This window comes from Harpia harpyja, chromosome 18 (genome assembly GCF_026419915.1).
Source record: "Harpia harpyja isolate bHarHar1 chromosome 18, bHarHar1 primary haplotype, whole genome shotgun sequence".
NCBI classification, from domain to species: Eukaryota; Metazoa; Chordata; class Aves; order Accipitriformes; family Accipitridae; genus Harpia; species Harpia harpyja.
The window spans coordinates 15,050,086-15,071,313 of NC_068957.1; the positions used below are offsets into that span (position 1 = coordinate 15,050,086).

Consider the following 21,228-nt stretch of genomic DNA (forward strand, 5'->3'; position numbering starts at 1 on the left):
CCTGCAGCCCATGGAAGTGAGCAGGGGAGGGGAGGCCCCCGAAGATGGCCGTGACTCCATGGGAAAGCCCGCCCTTGGAGCAGTGTGTGACTGAAGATCAGCCCGCGGAAAGGACCCACGCCAGGGAAGTTCAGGAAGAACTGCAGCCTGCGGAAAGGACTCACATTGGAGAAGATCATGAAGGACTTTCTCCTGTGGGAGGGACCCCACACTGGACCAGGGAGAAGAGCGAGGAGTCCTCCCCCTGAGGAAGAAGGAGCAGTAGAGACAATGTGTGGCAAGCTGACCCCAACCCCCACCCCTGTTCCCCTGCACTGCCAGGGGGAGGAGGGAGAGAAAACCAGGAGAGGAGTTGAGCCAGGAAGGAGGGAGGAGTAGGGGGAAGGTGTTCTAAGATTTGATTTTACTTCTCATTATCCTTGTTTTGATTTGATTTGTAGTAAATTAAATTGATTTTGTTTCTTCCCCAAGTTCAGCCTGTCTTTTTGCCCGTGACCGTAAGCGGGGAGTGATCCCTCCCAGTCCTTATCTCGACCCACAAGCCTGCCTTTATATTTTCTCCTCATCCCACTGTGGCTGGGGTAGGGGGAGTGAGCAAGCGGCTGCGTGGTGCTTTGTTACCAGCTGGGCTGAAACCACGACACACTTCAATTCTAGCAGCCTGGTCCACCAGCTCATTGTTTCCATGTTCTTCAGTGGCACAACTCTTGGGTATGCAAGCATCTACATGACAGACTTTTACTGCCAGGTTCTCTACCCAAGCAGCAATATCTTGCCACAATTCAGCAGCCCCAATGGGTTTACCTCTGCGCTGCCAGTTGCTCTGCTTCCATTGCTGTAGCCACCCCCACAGAGCATTTGCCACCATCCATGAGTCAGTATAGAAATTTTTCTCATTCAGAAATATCTAAAGCCAGCTGGATGGCTTTCACTTCTTCAGACTGACTTGATTCACCTTTTCCTTCAGCAGTTTCTGCAACTTGTTGTGTAGGACCCCACACAGCAGCTTTCCACCTCCAGTGTCTTCCCACAATATGACAGGGCTTACTGCTTTTCATTTGCTGGTGATTTACTATACAGCAGGATCTCTTCAGTATGAGTCCCCTCCTCTGGCGACACTCCACAGTTTCAGCCCTCTGGCCAGTCCATGATCACTTCCAAAATTCCTGGGCAGTTGGGGTTTCGCATTTGAGCCTGGTACAGTACCAGTGCAACCCACTTACTCAATGTAGCATCAGTTGCATGATGCATAGAGAGGACCCTCCCTTTGAACATCCAACTCCACACAGGCAATCAAGATGCCAAGAGGAAGTGTGCTTCAGTACTGACTATTTCTGAAGCGGCTCAAACTCCTTCATATGCTGCTAAAATTTCTTTTTCAGCTGGTTTATAAAGGGAGTGATAAAGACAGGGCAGGAGGTGGGGAGCAGGGAGAGGTATTCTCAACAGCAAGCAGGGTGACCTGCTGTAGGTGAAACTCAAAACTAGCTAGGAGAAATCAGAAGTTTTCACATACTATACCTACACAGCCACGATTAAATTGAAACAAAGAAGCCTGGTTCATTGTCATGGTTGGTATAAAATTGGCATTTATTGATTATTCAAAATTACTAATCCCCTGAGTAATTTGTTCACAGCAGACACAAACACTGTAACACACATTCAGGCACGTTCTACGTGAAAGACTTAAGTCATCTGACTAGCCCTTCTCATTTCATGGTGGAAAGTGTTTGAATTCACTTTCCCCAACCTGACCTTTTGCATCTATTTTAGCTTCTATGAAATCTCAGTGGTAGAGGCACAACTGCAATCAGAATTTAATCAGAAAGAGCTTTGATCTCACTAAGGGCCAGAGGGCTTTGCAGAAACTCACGCTTTCTCCAAGAGATCTGAGGCATCATCTACTTACTACCCACTTTTAACAAAAACAGCCAAGGATCACTCAAGAAAATTTCCTTGGGAGAATACCTGAACCCATGTTGAAGCCTTCCTCAAGGCCGCCCCTTTTCCTGCCTGGAAGTCATCCAGACAGAATCAGAGGACTTTGACTCGTGGGCCTGGAATTTTCTTGCATCTGGCAATCCCAGACAGATGTACATCTAGCAGTTCTTCAGCACATATACAGAGTCTAGAGCGTAACAGCTACCCAGATGAAAGAGTAAATCCATTGCTCACTGGAGCCACTGAAGACCTCCTATGGAGCACTATGTGTAAATACCATTGAGAAAATTCCAGACATAACGAGTCAGTCCCACGAAAGGCCTAGAACTGCATCTTTCCAGGCACAGGTAGTGTTTATCTTAAGTCTACGAAGGATAACCTGACTTGTGCATCACCGTGGACTTCCTATCATTACTTCTTGCTCACTCTTGCCATTTTAGAAATGGTCTTAAGGTCTTCTTTATTAGAAGTATTCAATACTAAAATATTAAAATGATTTGGAATACTCCAAAACACATTCTTAGACTTACATTAGACTCATTTACTACTACATACAAAATTTAAGTGGCATCAAGAAAGGAAGAGTATTGAGATACTACAGGGAATCTTGAAGCCTAGTTTTTAAAGCAAAATCAGCACTGAGTTTCCGCATGACTTCTGCGTGACTCAGCTCATGCTGCTCTCTTTTAGTAAGACCATAGTTTTCTTTCACATACTTTGCAAAGGGCATTAGATGTGTCCTAGCAGGAGTGCCATCCTTCTGAGTGGGCTGACTCAGGACCAGCTGCCCGCCACAGAAGGCACACATGAAGTGCTCTGTGTCCAGAGACTTGGAATGACGTCCAATCCTGAAATGGAAGAATAAGTACTTTGATTTCACACATGTAGTAGACAGTACTTGTGGGAAAGGGCTCCTTTCATCTTCTGCCAGGCTACTTAGGTCAGATTTCTAAGCTAGCATTTTAAAACAGGAAACAGACTAAATACTTCACACAGTGGAACAATCAAATCTGTATTACACATTTCTTTATGCTAGACCTTTTTCCACTGCCTTTTCAGCTTGGTTCCTTTCTCTGACTCTTTTAGTCTATTAGTATGAAGTGCTACAACATTTCAAAACACCTCCACAACCCATGTATCAACTACCCCTCGGAGTTTCTCCTCAAAGCCATCACCATCAAATCTTCTCAATGCTTTGTTGCATCTAAGCAACTAAGACATTGCATAGTCATATTAAACGCTTCAGGAAGATTCTTTGATATGTGAAATACTGTTTCCTTCCAGTGCTTCTGGAAGTAGCTCATATGATCTTGAGAAAAAAAATCCCATGCATGCTTTCTAAGCATGTATTTAGCCCCTAAAGTGAGGGGGGGAATAATAATCTTTAAAAAAAAAAAAAACACAAAAAACCCACACACCATTGTCAGCCACTTTCCTGGGCTATGCAGAACTGAATTCCCAAAACTTCATGCTTTCCCACTGAGACTGAGGTCATTACATACAGAAGCCTGTGGTCAGCTACGGTATTCCAGAAAAGGCAACACCTTCCATACCCATGAAAGGTAAGAAGTCTTTGAAATTACTATAGCAACTATTTATTCTGTTTGATCTCAGCAACATAAATAGCTCTCATCTCACAAGTGCAGTAAGCAAGACAGAAGTCTGACAACCAATGTTGCAATCTATCAGTAGAGCTGTGTCCTAGCTTCAACCCTTCATATCACAGTGCTGCTCACATCTGTGTGGCTCCAGATATCTATTCTTCCTTTAATATATACACAAGCTGAAAGAGTCCATGAGATAGATCAACTAGAAAACTGACTGTAGCTTTTGTAGAGTTTTAAACCAATAGATATCGTTATATTGTTGGTCTCTACATTTTACTTAGCACTACCATAACAAAGATACAAGATTAGTCAAAATGTTTAGTCTTAATTCAAAGTCATCAAGATACAAAACCCAGAGAGCTTCCTCTGATACTTTGTTCTAATATCTAATTACTGTCACACATTTTGTGCCCAGTTTTTATCAGGACTTGTTCTGCTTTTGAATTCCAGTTACTACTAACTGACTTCTTTCGGCATCAGATAGTCCTCAGCATCTTTACAAGGATGAGCATATAAAAAGTAACTCAATCCACCATGCCAAGTCTAGCACTCTTCTGTAGACTGTTTTTCCTTAGATCAAACCTAGACTGTTGTCATGGCACATTCAACGATGTTAGTTTATAAAATGTCTACAGATTTCAAAAGAACTTGGAATGCCTTATTTCTGCAACACATGCTAGTACTTTGCTTACAAGCATTCTACAGGGATGTACCAGATCCAGCCATTGCTCCATCAGTGTAGGCCCACAAGTATTACTCCTGATGTAGTACTTAGTTAAGACTGGAAGTACCACCCCCTAACAAAAAGCCTGTAATAAGATGTGTTGATCATGAAATCAGAGATAACTGGTCAAAAAATATCTGAAGTTCACTCAGTATTAACTACAGTAAGAAGTGAATCCAAATTTACATCATTTGAGCAATATTTGAAAAGTGAGAGCAGCCACGTGGGTGTGACCTTTCCCTGCCATGTCCTTCAAAGCTGAGGCACATATTCTGATCATTGACTGCTTCCCAAAGACCTTCCATCACCACCAATGGTCCTCAGATGACACTTCTGCCTGTCCTGACCTCTGAACTGGAAATGAAACTACCTGGAAAAAAACATGTGGAATCACATAGCAAGGTTCTGTAGGCTCGGGAAATGTGAAGTGACAACTCGGAGAGTATCCCAACTGCTTCACAGTTTAAGAGACCCATGATTTCTAGAGACAGGAGACTGCCAAGATAGAGACAAAGTTAATACATAGTCATATGCAAGATCAAAACATTACTCACGTAGCTTTGCACAGAACACACTCATAGATGAATTTGTAATTAATCTCATAGCTGTGGCATCGTGTTACTACTGGCAGTTCTGGATGAATCACAGCTGATTTATTGGCATAGAACCTCCAGAATCGTCCATGTCCATCACGAACACCATTGATCAGCCAGGTGGCTGCATGGCAAGCCTCATGAACTAGCGTGTCTCGAAGACGATCTTGGGTAAGGCAAACAGACATTAAGATCAGTCAGGTATGGGGAAGTACAAACTTTCATCCTTAGTCACTACGTCATGCCTTTGACGCTCTTTCTTTATTAAGATGCAAGAGTTCTTTTGGAGGTTGGAATTACCAATGTTTTGATAAGATAAAATGCCCCAAAACAAGGTTTTACTCAGTGCATTTCCAGTTTTGTGATTAGCCCCAATTCTGCATCCTAGTTACTTCCCTGCACACCTAATCTGTTTGGGGGTTTTTTTGTTTGTTTGGGTTGGGTTTTGGGGGGTTTTTTTCTTAATGAGACCTGAAACACCTTTATTTAGACCAAGATTCATTGATTGCTTTTGTAACATTGGTATTTTTCATCCAGAAACATCTAGAGTGGAGCACTGAATTTTCTCCACAATTAGAATAGAATATTTCGGTTGGAAGGGACCTACAATGATCATCTAGTCCAACTGCCTGACCAAAAGTTAAAGCAAGTTAAGGGCATTGTCCAAACGCCTCTTAAACACTGACAGCCTTGGGGCGTCGACCACCTCTCTAGGAAGCCTGTTCCAGCGTTTGACCACCCTCTTGGTAAAGAAATGCTTCCCAACATCCAGTCTAAACCCTGCCTGCACAGCTTTGAACTGTTCCCATGTGTCTTATCACTGGATAGCAGGGAGAAGAGATCACCACCTCCCTTTCCACGTCCCCTCCTCAGGAAGCTGTAGAGAGCAATGAGGTTGCCCCTCAGCCTCCTTGTCTAGTAGACAAGCCCAAAGTTCTTAGCTGCTCCTCATAGGACATGCCTTCCAGCCTGTTTTGGGTTTGTGTGGCAGGGTTTTGGTAGTGGGGAAGGGGCTACACAGGTGGCTCCTGTGAGAAGCTGCTAGAAGCTTCCCTGGCTCCAAGTCAGACCCACCACTGGCCAAGTCAGACCCAATCAGCAACAGCAGTAGCACCTCTGGGATAATGTATTTAAGAAAGGAAATCTGCAGTGGAGAGGGGAGTGGAAGGTGAGAGAAACCCCCATGCACACAGCAACATCAGTGAAGAAGGAGGGGGAGGAACTGCACCAGAGGAGGGGATGTCCCTGCAGCCTGTGGTGAGACGGCAGGCTGTCCTCCCCCAGCCCATGGAGGTGAGCAGATGCCCACCTGCAGCCCGGGGAGGACCCCACGCCAGAGCAGGGGGATGCTCCCGAAGATAGCCGTGACTCCATAAGAAAAGTGTGCACTGGAGCAGTCTGTGCCTGAAGGACTGCAGCCCACAGAAAGGACCCATACTGGAGCAGTTCGTGTAGGACTGTCTCCCGAGGGAGGGACCCCATGCTGGAGCAGGGGAAGAGCGAGGAGTCCTCCCCCGGAGGAGGAAGGAGGGGCAGAGACAACATGTGATGAACTGACCCCATTACCCGTCCCCCTGCGCTGCTTGGGGGGAGGACGTAGAGAAAACCGGGAGTGGAGTTGAGCTAGGAAGGAGGGAGGGGTGGGAGGAAGGTGTTTTAAGATTTGGTTTTACTTCTCATTATCCTGCTCTGATTCAATTGGTAACAAATTAAATTGATTGTGGTTTTTTCCCCCAAGTTGAGTCTGGTTTTTGCCCATAACCGTAATCAGTCCCTCCCTGTCCTTTTTTTGACCCACGAGCTTTTCATTATATTTTCTCCTCCCCATCCCACTGGGGGGCAGGAGTGAGCAAGCAGCCTCATGGTGCTTTGTTGCCAGCTGGACTTAAACCACAACACAGCCCTTTTACCAGCTTTGTTGCCCTCCTCTGGACACATTCAAGGACCTTCACATCCTTCTTAAATTGTAGGGTCCAGAACTGCACACAGTACTCAAGGTGAGGTTGCACCAGCACTGAATACAGCAGGATAATCACCTCTTTTGACCAGCTGGTTACACTGTGTTTGATGCACCCCAGAATGTGGTTTGCCGCCTTGGCTGCCAGGGCACACTTCTGACTCCTACTGAGCCTGCTGCTGACCAGCACCCCCAGATCCCTTTCTGCAGGGCTGGTCTCCAGCCACTACTCTCCCATTTTAGAATTGTGCCTGGTGTTACCCCATCCCAGGTGCAGAATCCAGCATTTGGACTTCTTAAATTTCATCCCATTAATCATTGCCCAATGCTCCAATCTATCTAGATTCCTCTGCAAGGCATCCTGTCCCTCAAGAGAGTCAACAGCACCTCCCAATTTGGTATCATCAGCAAACTTGCTAATAGCGCATTCAACTCCTGCATCCGGATAATTGATAAACATATTGAACAGGACTGGCCCTAGAATTGAACCCTGAGGAACACCACTGGCGACCAGTCACCAGCCAGATGTAGTCCCAATCACTACAACCCTTTGAGCTCTGCCCTTCATCCAGCGCACCATGAACCTGCTCATCCCACAGTTGGACAACTTGTCCAGAAGGATGCTGTTAGGGACAGTACCAGAACTCTGACTAAAATCCAGAAAAACTACATCCACCGCCTTGCCTTCATCAACTAGGTGGGTGACCTAATCATAGAAGGATATCAAACTAGTTAAACAGGACTTCCCCTTTGTGAACCCATGTTGACTGTGCCTGATGATTGAATTATTCTTCAAATGCTTTTCAATAGTACCCAGTATGATCTTCATAATTCTTCCAAGAAGCAAGGTTAGACTAACAGGTCTGTAGTTCCCTGGGTCTTCCCTCACGCCTTTCTTGTAAATTGGAATAACACTGGCTAGCTTCCAGTCAGTAGGGACCTCCCCAGACTCCCAAGACCATTGGCAGGTGACTGACAGGGGTCCTGCCATAACATCCCCCAGCTCCTTTAGTACTCTGGGGTGAATCCCATCAGGCCCCATGGACTTGTGAACATTCAGCTGATACAGCTGGTCCCTGACAATTTCAGTGTCCACAAATGGAAAATCACTGTTCCCATGCTCGTGGTCCCCTAACTCAGGGGACTGGGCAGCTCAGGGTCTGTCAGTTTTATTAAAGACCAAGGCAAAAAAGCATTGAATGCCTCTGCTTTTTCTTCATCCCTATTAATCAGATGACCATCTTCAACAAGCATCAGTCCAATGTTTTCTTTAGGCCTTCTCTTGCTATTAACATACTTTAAAAAGCCCTTCTTGTTATCTGACACAACACTGGCCAGTTTTAACTCTAACTGAGCTTTGGCCTTCCATGTCTTCTGCCTGCATACACAAACCACAGCTCCGTAATCTTCCTGCAAAGCCTGACCTCGCTTCCAGAGATCATACAATTTCTTTTTCCTCTTGAACTCCACGAGGAGCTCCCTGTTCAGTCAACTGGTCTTCTGCCCCGCTTGCTTGACTTACAACACAGTGGGATTGCCTGTTCCTGTGCTTCTAAAAGATGCTTCTTAACAACTGACCAGCAGTCGTGGACTCCTAAGCCCTCAAAAGCTGATTCCCAGGGTAGTCTTTTTGTATCTCTCAAATCAAATTTAATAAGCTTACTTAAAAATATTCTATTAATTACAGAACTGGTTCTCCTACAGTAACTGCAACATTCATTTCCCCAAATTGGGAGGGGATGAGGGAAAAATAACTGTTACAGTACCCACCACATAATAGAACTTAATTTGGCACTAACCTGTCTTTATTCCAGCTTTAAAATACTACTAACAAGGTGGCTAGCTATGATGGAAGAAGTCAGATTTCAGATTATAGTACACATAGAATTACAGTAACCTGGTCTTCAAATCAATAAGAAATATAAACAAAATACTGCAATTAGCATGAATATATCTCTGTTCTCATATTTTGTAAATTTGCCCCGCTTCTTAGAAGGGTTGTGAGGACAAGTACTACCATTAATGGATTTATTTATTCAAGAAAACATGAAATTTCAAAGCAAGGTCCAGTTCCAGATCTCTTCAGCCTCAGATTCATGTTTTTATCTCTAGAACTCGCTTTCTCAAAGAAGAATCAACATATCTTTTCTTTTACCTACCTGCAGAGTCACAGACTTTCTCAGAAAGTTCTATACGAGCGTAACGCTTTGCTTTAGGACCTTCTGTCTGCCCAGTTACACAATATCCTGCTGTTTTTCTCATTTTCTTATTCCAGATTATTACCATTTTCTCTGGCAACTGAAAAACAAACCAGTACATGTAATCTGCCCTCTCCTACCTCCCTTATCTTCTTCTGGCCCTCTGGCTTCCCCTTGTATTTACTGCAAAGCCAGTACAGGATGTGTCTGTTAGTGCCCTTAATACTGTTGTCAGTTAAGATGCAAACCCACCCTCCATGGCTTCTTATTCCCATCATGAATTTTTCTGTAACCAACACTGGGAGTTTCACAACACAAGATGAGACAAAAAGTCCCTTAGTGCATTGTTAGCATCCACAGTAGTACATGATCAGAAGTTCTACAGCTTAATAATTTACAGATCAAGTACCATCTGCTTTGGTTGTTCTGAACCTGCAATATGCTGTTTTAATTTAATGTACCTTCACACTGCAAAACGATAAATAATCACCCCTTGCTTATCTGTGCTGCTCCTGATTTTATAAGCCCTCAGCATATCCAACCTGGTTAGTTCTGTTCTTTTACTAACAGTTTTCTGTCATCTAAATTAGTTAATAAGCTTAAGTAACTGGTCCAACAGTAGTAAGTGCCAGCACAGGTATAGAGCTGAAGCACTGTGAAGTAGGATATTTTGCCTTCAGCAATAGTGAGCCTGTTCAGCTCAGCTTTATGTGAAATCATGACCTCTGCCTGTCCTTCGTCAGCTCAACAGTATTTTCTCAGCTGCACAGAAACATTTTCCTTCCTGAAAGAAATTCTACTGGAATTACTGAGGGCAGCATCCATCCTTTCAAGGATGTTTCTCACCAGAGGAGGGTCTCCAGTATCCCAGAAGATGTAAAGGTCAACACAGCGGTTCTCTGAAATTGAACCTTTAATTTGAAACATAACTTATAGCTTTAGGCTCACCCAAAACTGTTATTCAAAGGATAAGCAGCTTTTTAATCTGTTTCAGAATGGCAGACATGAACATGCAATAGGAATGAATGAAGACTGCATGTAACATGACTAAGCATGAGGCAGTAGGCCCTAACAACAAAGGGAAGCACTTTTATCCATCAGCTCCCTGCTCCCCAACATAGGCTCCCACCACTTGCCTTCTGTCAGCTGCTGGCAAGAAAGTTGTGCTACAACTAGCTATTAGGCTGTGGTAACACTGCAGAGTTCACTAGTACATGTTACTTCAGTAAAAGCTGAATGAGCAACAGTTGTAGGCAACCCTGAGCTTCTTTCAGCAGCAGAAAGCCATAGCTGCCTTTGCTGGGGTCTACTACCACAGAGGCAACAGAAATAATCCCAGGCTGCTGAGTGGATGACCATGCAGGTAAGAGAGGATACATGAAGATAAATTATCAGTCACCACTTCAAAGATGAAACTGATCCAAGGCCCCTCATGTACCACTTCCTCTCAAAGACTCTTGCACACCATCCAGACTGCTCACTTAAGGATGGTACACCATTACAGCTGGGAAAGCAAGCCAAGCTGAAAACTGCTGCATCACAGTGGTGATAAACCCCTTTCAAAGAAATTGCTTGAACTAATTCAAACGTAAGCTATTGCTATAAAGCTTAACTTCTACTAACTGAAGAGGATAAAGAGCAATCACATCAAAAAGTGAGGAGCAACATATTAACCAGTATTTTAGAATTGTAGTTTTTGTTTTGAAGCCAACCTTCTGCTCAAAGATGGTTCTATTATACAGACAGTAGAGCTTCTGCGCCAGCTCCTCTTTATTTTTCTTGAAATACTTCACATAGTGGGAAGCTGGATTTGAGAGATCTTGCAAGAAACAGCCAGGCACTGAGCACACCCTGAGTCTGCAAGAAAAGCCATAAAGCAGTTTACTGAAGTACAGAGATATCACACTGAAAAATAACAGCCACTTTATTGCCAATAAAGATCTCTGGGATGCTGCCACTGGCATAAACCTCTCCTGACTCTTTTCACTAGCTTGCCCTCACGAGGCCAGTGGGGCGCACATGTTTATACTGTCTTCTTCCCTCTTCAGGACCATGAAGGGGCAGAACTGTTGCAATAGTTCTGCACTTATTTCATTAATTCACAAAACTAGATTATGAGGACTCCTAAGTAGGAAAAAGAGGGTGGCTCAGATCTTTGTGACACAGCAAGCCATAATTGTACCAAAACTTGATCAATATATGAACAGCCCTAACATGATCACCCACAATAAAGGTATATTTTCAGAAACATAGCCAAAGATGTTCTGGGAATCCTCAGGACTTCATTCAGGGGAAGTGGATATTCCACTAGGATTACTAACTCCACTACTGCAGCATTCTGACAAAGCATCAGCTCTGAAGACATCATTTAAAGGTTTTGCATTGGTATATACAATTATAAAATGACTAAAGGAAACATCACATGGCTAAAATGCAGAATAAAGGCAGCTATTAGAAATGAAAAATACATTCTTCTGAAAAGCTTAAGCTGCATCCACATATAGAAAAAGAAACATGAATTCTGCAAGTTATAAGGATACAGGTCAAAAATACCAAGACAAGCTTGTTAAAAGGCATGAATTACTAATAGAATTAGTTTTAATATATATTCAGAGGCAGGCAGCTGGATAGACAGAATCTGCAGGGCCAGCGCATGTTAGAATTATGCTGTGCAAGACAAGGAATAGCAAGAGAGCTAACATTTACAAAGAAGATTTGACATTTGTCAGATTTAGTTGTCATCAATTCCTCTAAGTGGACATTAGCTTATATTCTGCCTGTCATACCTGAGACCGAAAGCTTTGATTTCCAGCTACTTAACTATTAACAACTGCTGAATTGGTAGCAGAAGTTTCTAGGTACCAGAAAAAACAGAACATCACCCTAGGCAAAATGCTTAGCATCTCTTTGTCCATCTATAATGGTCCTAGAACAGTAGATGAAGAAACACTTACCTTTTCTCTGTCTTTTCTGATTGTGAGCAACTGACCAATTCATTCCTAGGAATTCTTGCAGAAGCCTTTATCCTGAAAGGTGTTTCTTGAAGTGAAATGGAGTTTGGCCTTGGTGCCTTGACTCCCTCCCCTTTCAAGGGCTGGGCATCTTCACAGGGTGGCTTGATGTTTTCTAGTTCAACAGAAAGAGTCACAGGATTACACACTGTCAAAGAACGGGGAGCACAGACATCAACAACCAGGTAACAGACAACGGTGAAAAAAGTCAAATATTCCACCTCAGCATACACACTCTTGCTGTGCATACTTGAATGCAAAGGCTTTTACAACTGATGGAAAGGTAATTTGCTGTTATATACCACAAAAGTTACCATTCAATGAAGGAGTGGCAGACTCCAAACTTTCAAACATTCAGCTAGGAGGAAGCGGAGGGAAAAGAATTTGTGACCTCACTCAGGCGTTTCTGTGACATTTCCACTAATTGAAAATACGTCACCAGCACATTGGGAGCAGTAATGCAGAGACACCATCTGAACAACAAAAAAAATCATTTTAACCTTCTGTCATGTACCATAAGTCACATTGTTTGTTTCAGAGGCAAGTTCTGATCAGATAGCTGCCTACTTCACCAGTCCACATCTGGACAGATAGCCAAGACAACTGGCCCTTACACCAGAAATCAAGGACCGCTTCAAGGCTTGCAGTTTCAGTAGACGTTCTCTCTGCTGGCTTTTCTATAACTGTTCACCGATTTGGGCCACTCGTTGTGAGAGACTGAAAGAGTTAATGTCTCAAACATTGTGGTGGGGCAAGTTCTGCTTAAAGACAAACACTGCACAGCAAGGAACCAAGGTGAAAAGCCCATCAGCTCAGACATCAGCAACAGGAGGGGGAGGGCGTGCTGGAGGGTGCGCAGCTCCCTGTTCTGATACAAAGATCAAACAATGGCCCTGTCTGCAGGGAAGGAGAAGTTACTCCACAAATGACCCCCAAAGCCCAAAGGCTCACAAACTGCTCATTAACCTGACGAGTTTGGGTGCCCGCCCAAAGTAGGAGCAAGGATGATAAAAGGACACCAACTGAAGCCCTGGGTGCGCAAGCCCACCGGGACTGGACCCCTCAGCTGCCTGGACACCTCGGCTGACTGAACCAACGCTGGACCCAGGACCGGTGAAATCCTTCTCTCTTCCTTTTTCTCTCTCCGTCTTCTTCTCTCTTTCCTTTTCCTTTTTCACAATCCCTACACCTCATCCATTTCAAGATATAAACCGTTGACCATGTCTGAGACTAAGAGTAGATCCAGCTACCCCTGGGCCCTTCTCTGAGGAGGAGTCTAGAAAGCAAGGGGGTCTGCTCTGAACCTCGTGACTCAACGGGAGGGATCTCCTTATTCCCTGAATTGATGTATACAGTTACACGGTTTACAGAAGTAGTCTTATGCCAATCCCGGTTGTGAGAAACCCTGCCACCTAATACTACACCTCCCCAGTTCAGTTTGCTTCTGTCATGAATTAAATCTTTAACTGATCGTTTGGTGTCATTTCACCTTAATTTAGTCCAAGGGAATTTCAAATTAAACAGGACTCCCTGGTCTGTCCAGTCTGGGTCGTGACACTCGTCTCCTTTCACTATTCAGCCATATACAGGGAAGCCAATGCAGCTACCAGCTCACTTCTAGGATGTTTTATAGACCACACTGACATATTCCAATAAAAAAAAAAAAAAAAAAAAAAAACCACCACCACCACTTTTTTCCAGGGCATATTTCTATGCTGTCAGACATCCTCTTCCATAGGTGTCCTTGCCCTGAACTAGTCCTTGTTAGTGAGGAAGGCACTCTGCGTTTGCTTTTCTAGAAAGAGATTTGTTTTCACCTGCTTGTACTCAGCAATAGCCCTTTTCACCCTTTGCAATCTTTCAGTTGGAGCTCACTTCAGTTAGTCAGAGAGAAGGAACTACTGATTTACGAAATTCTCATTATAAACTGTATTTAAAATAAGTAAATTATAAATTCAAATACTAAATTAACAGCATCTAAACTGCTCAAAATTTCAGTCTTACCAAAACGACAGCTTCACATTAACTGCTATCATACATTTAAAAAAATTAAACATCATTCAAAACCACCAGTTAGATTTGTTTTCAGAACAATTTTAAAAACTAAAAATGCCTACAATTATAGGAATTATAAAAATAAGCAATAGTGAAAAACTTAAATCTTGATACCATGAGACTAGTAGAATCACTTTTCAGAATGCTCAGAGGAATAATTTCTGATTGCATCAAATTCAATTGCAAGATGCTGGGTTGCACTTCTAAAGCATATGCCACACAATTGAAAAGAATCAGGCAATTAGCACTACCATTGCTGCCAATCAGTAGCTTGCAAGTTAGCCAAGAACAATTGCTTACCTATTGTGCTTGGCTGGTAGACAGTTTTACTTGTGCTTAAGATTGGTTTTCGAGGTATACTCCGTTTCCTTATCCGTTCTATTAATGATTCAAATTCGTCATCTGAGCTATCTGATTCTACCTCTGTACTTTGCCTCAGCGCCACAGTTGGCACTTTATTTTCTGTACTTTTTTCACAGTTTCTTTCTTTCCTTCTAACAAGCAACTCTGGACTGCCTCTGGAAATTGACTTTTTCAGATTTTGTGGAGGTGGGAGTTTTATGCACCTCCGACTCTCTTTCAAGTCATTCACTCCCCCTTTTTGGTAGTCATGCCATGAACTTTCTACAAAGACAGAATCTTCAATGTCACTTGAAGCCTCTGGATACTGCAATTCTTGGCAGCAAGTGTTCTTCTTTCCAGAAGTCATCAACTTCTTCGGGGTCTGAAGATCCTTCTGTGCTGCAATTCAAAATAAACAGCTTAAAGTTTTGGTAATTTCGTTTAGGACACCTGCCTTTGTCTTAACACAAAAAAAATCCCTTGAAAGACAGGAAAACACAAAGAATAGAAAGATATCTTTGCATTTTCTTTATTACACCCTGCTCATTTATCATCATACTAAATGGAAAGTCACTGAAGGATGTATAAAAAAACCCAAATCTTAAACCCCATGTGTGTATACATCAGCCATCAGACCTAACAATCCTGAATAGGTAGCTAGCACTGGCATAATCTTCATTCCCACTAACAAAAGCTACATGCATGTAAGAGTGAGGCTGAACATTTCACATTAAAGTTTTATAACACCAGCAAGTGAAGGGTTAAAAAATGCTAAGCCTTAGCTGATCAGACCATAGCCTACAGCACAAAGCACACACTTGCCAACAAATGAGGCTTCTGACATCTCTGATTTGACCTATCAAGATCAAAGTATCATGTCAGATCTATTGGTGACTTTTTATTTTAATGATGCTTCTTGTCCACTTTCAGAAAAGCATTTCCCCTCCAGAAAGCATCCCAATAGTTTTTTACAGTCTGCAGCTGGCATACATATTTCAGGGTTGACATTCACACCAGCTGCAAGAGATCCCACCCTTCTTGATCAGGGGTCAGAGCTTCTCCAGGTTCACATGAGATCACTGTTATCATCCCTCACCTACTAGAATTCTATCACCTGATTGCTGGCCCAGCAACCATGTAAAGAATTCCAGAGCCCTGTTCACTCCTTCTAGGAAAGTCCAGTTTGCTCGTATCAATGAGAAGTGTGCCAGACAGCTGTAGTCAGTATCTGAATGTTAGTAAACCAAGGCACTTTCCATCCCTTGGGGGAAAAGAGGGATCTTCTGCTCAGACAAGCATTGAAGCCCCTCAAGTCATGGTTTGCCAGAGCACCTTGTAGCCAGCATTCACAGGATTACACACAGGACCTTGGCTAAAGACACTCCAAATTAAAGGACCCTATCTATAGCTCTGCAACACCCATAGGCAAGACTGGCCTGATTGCCAATATCTGCATCAAATTAAAGGTATCTAGCTTAACAACAGTTACCTTCTTTCTTTACTCAGTGTCTTTTAGCCACAGAATGAGCTGGTACAGCCATAGGAACACTGCTTTGCATATCCTAAGTCCTGTCTCCACAGTGATTATCCCATATTTGCAGCTCAGTCTAATCAGCCATGAGTTGCTACTCTCTTCACAGACCCAGATACTAGCAGATAGTCCACAGTATCTGCAGACCTACAGCAATGCTTCAAAATGTACACCTGTCAGAACAGTATAACCATGCTTTCCTCTGTTACCCCAGAGGAAAAAGAAAAGCCTCTCCTCTGGTACCCTTCAAGGAAGAGACAAAGTGATCTTATGCTTAACAAGCTCCCTCAGAAATTTATGAGCTTAGCAACGAATGCTATCTTTCCACCCATTAAAATGCCTGCTTCATATTTGCTGTTGGACAATTATTTACCATTCTTTGTTGTGCTCTCTCTCACTTTAAAGTCCAAGAAGAAATAATCCAAGTCATCAATTAAGTCCTTCAAACTATAAAACAAGCAATTAATGTGAAAAAAGGTAGGCACGAGCAGGAAAACAGAAGAGAAAGTTTGCCTTACTAAAAAAGCAAACAAAAAAAAAAAGCCACCCAATATACCATTATGAGCTGTTCACTGCAAATGTTACCAAATATGTCCATTAACAGGAATGGCAAGAGCACGTACACCTCCAAATATCCCATTTTACATTTGACTTGAACATACAGATTGAGCACATAACAGTTTTTCTGTCTGCACTCACTCCTATACATGTATCTGCCTATGAATCACTAAAACTTTTGATCATTTTTCTGTATTCTGAATAGTAGATGCAATACAGAAAACTAATATATAAACATTAAAGAGTCATTAATTACAGCACCTACCTTGCATCTGCCTTTTTAGAAACAGATTTGGGAGTTTTCATTCTAGCTAAAACTGAAGCAATAAAATATTAACTAAGAACAAGGTTCTGTTTCTTTTGTTATGCTTTTTTTTCTAAGAGAAAAGTTTGCAACTAGTAAAAATTCAGTCTAAAGTCTTTAAAAAACAAAACACACACAAACATAAGAATGCTTTACATGTAATTCCAACTCTTAATTCCTCAAAGCTGACACAGCAATTTTCTAGCATTTCCTTCATTATTCAATCCTTGCCAAGCACAAAGCCACATAAGAAGAGCCATTATGTATCTTGCAGTATCCAGTATAGCCTCTTCATATATGTGGATCATCGGGGGTGGAATTGAATGGGTTTAACAGTATTTTCCCCAAGCATTTTAATGACTGCAGGTAGTAGCTTTCCTACTGCACAGAGTTGTCCACATGCTTATTCCACTAAGTGACTCCAAAAAAGCATTCAAACGAAATGGTAACAGTAGTAACCCACTGCAGAACAGCAATTCGGTACTACTACTCAGAAATAAACACATTTTAATCACTCCGGGAATATTGTGGTGACTGCTAAACATGAAACATGGTTCAGGTAGCGGTACTGCAGATGCTTCAAGTAGTGACTCTTGAGAGGCTATCAGAAATGCCATCAAAATTTCACACACCATCATTATGAGAGATTCAGGAAAGTTGAAGGGAAACAAATTTAATTAAAACATAAATCAGGCTGGGGAGAAGGTAAACAACAGTCCCTTCTTCAGAACACAATGGGTCAAAATAGCAGTTAAGGAGTGTTCTCACAATCTGAAGATGCATACATGACTTCAATGGTATAAACTTTTGCACTATGCCATAAGCCCAAAACCAGAAGACAGATTTGTTGATAAAGCTTTTATGGTTGATTGGTAGATTCTGGTACCAGGAAGAGCAGCTGAGCTACACCCAAATAGTACCCTGAAAGCACACTGTAAGTTAAAAGGCATAGGATGGGACTGGGTATTGTCCTCTTTGAGGAAGAGCACAAGGTGGGGGGGGGGGGGGGGGGGGGGGAGAATTCAAGACCTTGAAGCTCAAGAAGTAGTTGGAGCAATAAATTATTCTCAGTTTTAGCACCCAGTAGTCTTCACCACTACCATCATTACAAAAGAAGTAACCACAGCATCTGCTGCCTTCCAAGCCACCACATCAAGGTGGCTCACTGAAGCACAAATGGCCAGCAGCCAGCTTTCCTAGATGTTCATAACCACAGTGTTCCTAGACCATGAAGCAGGACCAAACTAATAAGATGGCAAGCTGGTCACAGAAAACCAAATACTTACAGAAAAATATGACTTGCTACTTAATAAATCAATTCTCTTTAGTTTCTTGTCTCTTAGCACATATTTTCATTTCACTCTTTCCTACAACTGTCACTATAGTGATGGTATGGCAATAGAATAGCTTTGCAAATATTCTGCTCCAAGCCCCAACTACCAGCTACCCAACTCTCAGCTACCTTCCATGCCAGAGCTGACACATGACTTCGGCCTCAACAGCCTCCTGGATGGAGGAGGCAAAAAAGAGTAGAAAAAAAAGAGCAGACTATCAAATATGTAAGTTTAAAAAATTACAGGAAAGTGAGCAGTGACCTAATGAATGGACAGTATTGAAATATTTATCAGATTTAAAAGCCCAGAAGTAGTGCAGGAACTATACACAGCTCATTTTAATTCAACTGGACGCAAGTAGTAAGGCTTGACAATGCTTAAGATCATTCACATGGCACTGAGCTGGAGCACAGCATGAACTCTAAAGTAATGAGAAATCTGCTTTAAAAGCAGCTGGACTAACACGAGAGTGTTATGCAAAAGGCAAAATAAACAGATATGACTTGTTGCCTTACCATTTCTACCATCTCTTTTCAAATGTTGAATACATAGTGAGGAACATATTGCAAGATATACAAACCATTAAATTACTTACCACTCTGAAACTCACTTGAGATGTGGTAGAGCCATGATTAGTCCACCTAAGGAACAAGCTAAATAGAACTCTTGCAACAGGAAAAAACCCAGTGTGTGCTCAACTACCCTAGCACAAAATGATAGTCGTAATGGCTATTACCAAGAAGAAAAACACAAATATCAGGTACAGGCTAAACAAAGATAGGAAATTATGCACAGCAGACACCGCCATGTAAAATTTAGTATTCAATTCCATCTTACCAAGACCTCGAGCCACCATGAAAAGCCAAAAACATCCCTCCAACTGGTTAAGATTCATGTAGCAAAAGCCATGACACATAAGAGGGAATTCTGAGTAGTTTAGACATGTGTTTGGAACTGTAACTGCTTAGAGAAAATGTTTATTCAAAGACTCTCCATAGACTAAGAAGGAAGCATATGAGTGACATGGAACAGATAGAACTGAGGCAACAAGAAAAAGTAATGCCAGGCAAAAAGCATCCAAAATTGAGACATGAGATTCAAGAACACTTACTGTGGCAAGGAGAAAATGTACTTTGCAGCAGGAGCAATGAAAGAAAATAATGCATAAAAACTACTTCATTATAACTAGATAGAAATGTGTCCTTTTCATACTCCTTCAGAAAACAAAATAACACGTGCTATTACTTACACATTTCAAATTCTTCATCGCTGCTGGAAGAGAAGTACAGGGCATGGCTGCAAAAAATGAAATACAGAATAGTATCAGGAACATTAGGTCAACAGCAAGTAGATCTGCATCTCCACTGGTCTGAAATGCCTGTGAACACTGAGAACCAAATGTATACTGAAAAAAACCTGAACATCTCAAATAGGCTAAACTGTTTTAAATTATTTAAAATAGAAATATTAGAACTTGTATACTAAAATTTTTAACAACCATATATGTTCAATATTCAAGTAGCAACCAATTGCTGTCAAAATCTGAAAGACTGAACCGTTTGGAGACACGCAGGCTTAGGACATTACATTGGTTTAAGTTCAAATTGGGTATGAGAAGTCAGAAGGGATAGAAAGCTTGTTTCTCATCTTACATGTGGTATATGATCAGGTAGAGAACGCTGTGTTGTATTAAGTCTAAAACCTCAAAACATGCAGCAATGAGAAACAAGCTGCTTTTGTATAGAATGCACTTTAAATATGGTTGCCGTAAATATTTAGCAAACTGCAGTAGCTTTCATAAAGCTATTTTAAGATGCAAAATGGATGCATTACTACTTGGACTGCAATTCTCACGCAAATGTAAAGGCAAGCCATAATACTCTTACCAAATTATTTATTCCATTTTCTGGCAAAACCCAAACATTAACACCTTGAAAAATACACTATGCAATTGCTTAAAAATATGCAGACGGCTTCTTTTAATTACATTAAAGTTACTCAAACCTTAAAGGCTATAATTCTGAAACATGCTAATACCTACCAATTATCGTAAAACAAATCGAGCGCATAATCTAAAGCTATATTTAGATATGATCGACAACAATAACGGAGGACGCGTGAGGTGGGGCTGCTGCCCCACCGACCACCACCTCACCCACCTGCCGCCCCGTCGGCCCTGGCTCCCCACGGCCACTCGCCCCGGACCGCGTCCGCCTGAAGCCAAACCGCAGCAAGAGCCGCCATCGCACGAGTCTGAAGGCCCGCCGCCGGGACGTCCTCCGGCCACGCTCCCCGCCTGCTCCAGGCATTGACCGGGGGCGGGGGCGGCGGGGCGCTCCCCGCGGCCCTCACCGCCCTGGGGGGCCTGCGGGCGCCTCTGCTGCGGCAGTGCCCCGTCCCGTGCCTCCTCGAGCTGCAAGCGAAAGAGAGCATGAGCGGCCGGCCGGGGCGGTCGTGGCGGGTGGGGGCAGAAGGCGGCTGGCGGCCCACGACGCACCGCTGCCCGCTCCATCCCGCTTCAAACCGCCCGCGCCCCACGGCAGCGCTTCCGGGACACCGGGCCAGCCCGCATGCGCGCCGCCCCGCGCCTGCGCACAACGCAGAGACGGCCGGGCGGGACGGGCCCGCGGAGTCCCCCGTGGGTTCGCCGCTCTTGGCGGCGGAGGAATCGGCACCGGCTCCAGCTGAACTGCGGGTTCGGCCACCGCCACGCACAGACGTAGCTCGTAAAAAGGCTGTTACCGCCCCTCGTGATACCAGACAGCTGTTGCTAACAGGAGGGGGTGTGAGAGTAACTACAGGCAGGCTTTCTCCCCGGGGCATGCAGGCAGCGATGGCACCCCACCGAGAAGGGGTGCTCATCGGGGCAGGGTACACCCGGCACCAGCAGGGACTGAGTGTCTTAGGTGCACCGACACCTGGCAGCAAGTGGAGTCTCAAGCTAAGCACAACCAAGAGACACACTGACCTGCTGCGCCCCTAGCACCATCAGCAAGGTTGACACTCACTTCAAATTGCAGTCCTTGACCCACCACAGACATTTATGAGTAGGGGAATGCTATTGTTGCTTATT

At 43.3% G+C, this 21,228-nt stretch overlaps 1 protein-coding gene across 3 annotated transcripts; it reads right to left on the reverse strand.

Moving 5' to 3' along the window:
- Positions 1-368: 368 nt before the first annotated feature.
- Positions 369-20,682, reverse strand: GCNA (germ cell nuclear acidic peptidase). Of its 3 annotated transcripts, none has more exons than XM_052813121.1 (10): positions 20,315-20,682; positions 19,405-19,451; positions 16,783-16,834; positions 16,333-16,406; positions 14,387-14,827; positions 11,975-12,146; positions 10,733-10,877; positions 8,982-9,120; positions 4,827-5,031; positions 369-2,789 (listed from the first exon to the last, which is right to left on the reverse strand). In XM_052813121.1, the coding sequence occupies exons 1-10, from the start codon at positions 20,665-20,667 to the stop codon at positions 2,537-2,539; spliced, it is 1,881 nt and encodes a 626-aa protein (XP_052669081.1). In that variant the 5' UTR covers positions 20,668-20,682; the 3' UTR covers positions 369-2,536. The 3 variants fall into 3 exon arrangements, with proteins under 3 accessions (XP_052669081.1, XP_052669083.1, XP_052669084.1); XM_052813124.1 differs by lacking the exon at positions 369-2,789 and adding an exon at positions 3,521-4,357; XM_052813123.1 differs by lacking the exons at positions 16,333-16,406; positions 16,783-16,834.
- Positions 20,683-21,228: the final 546 nt, after the last annotated feature.

Excerpts from the sequence above, each read along its gene's own strand:
- GCNA (XM_052813121.1), bottom strand. The coding sequence starts at position 20,667 with ATGGAGCGGGCAGCGGTGCGTCGTGGGCCGCCAGCCGCCTTCTGCCCC. Across the intron at positions 19,452-20,314 it reads CAGGGCCGACGGGGCGGCAG|CCATGCCCTGTACTTCTCTT; the intron begins GTGGGTGAGGTG and ends CATTTTTTGCAG. Across the intron at positions 10,878-11,974 it reads TCAGAAAAGACAGAGAAAAG|ACTCAGGGTGTGCTCAGTGC; the intron begins GTAAGTGTTTCT and ends CTTTTCTTGCAG.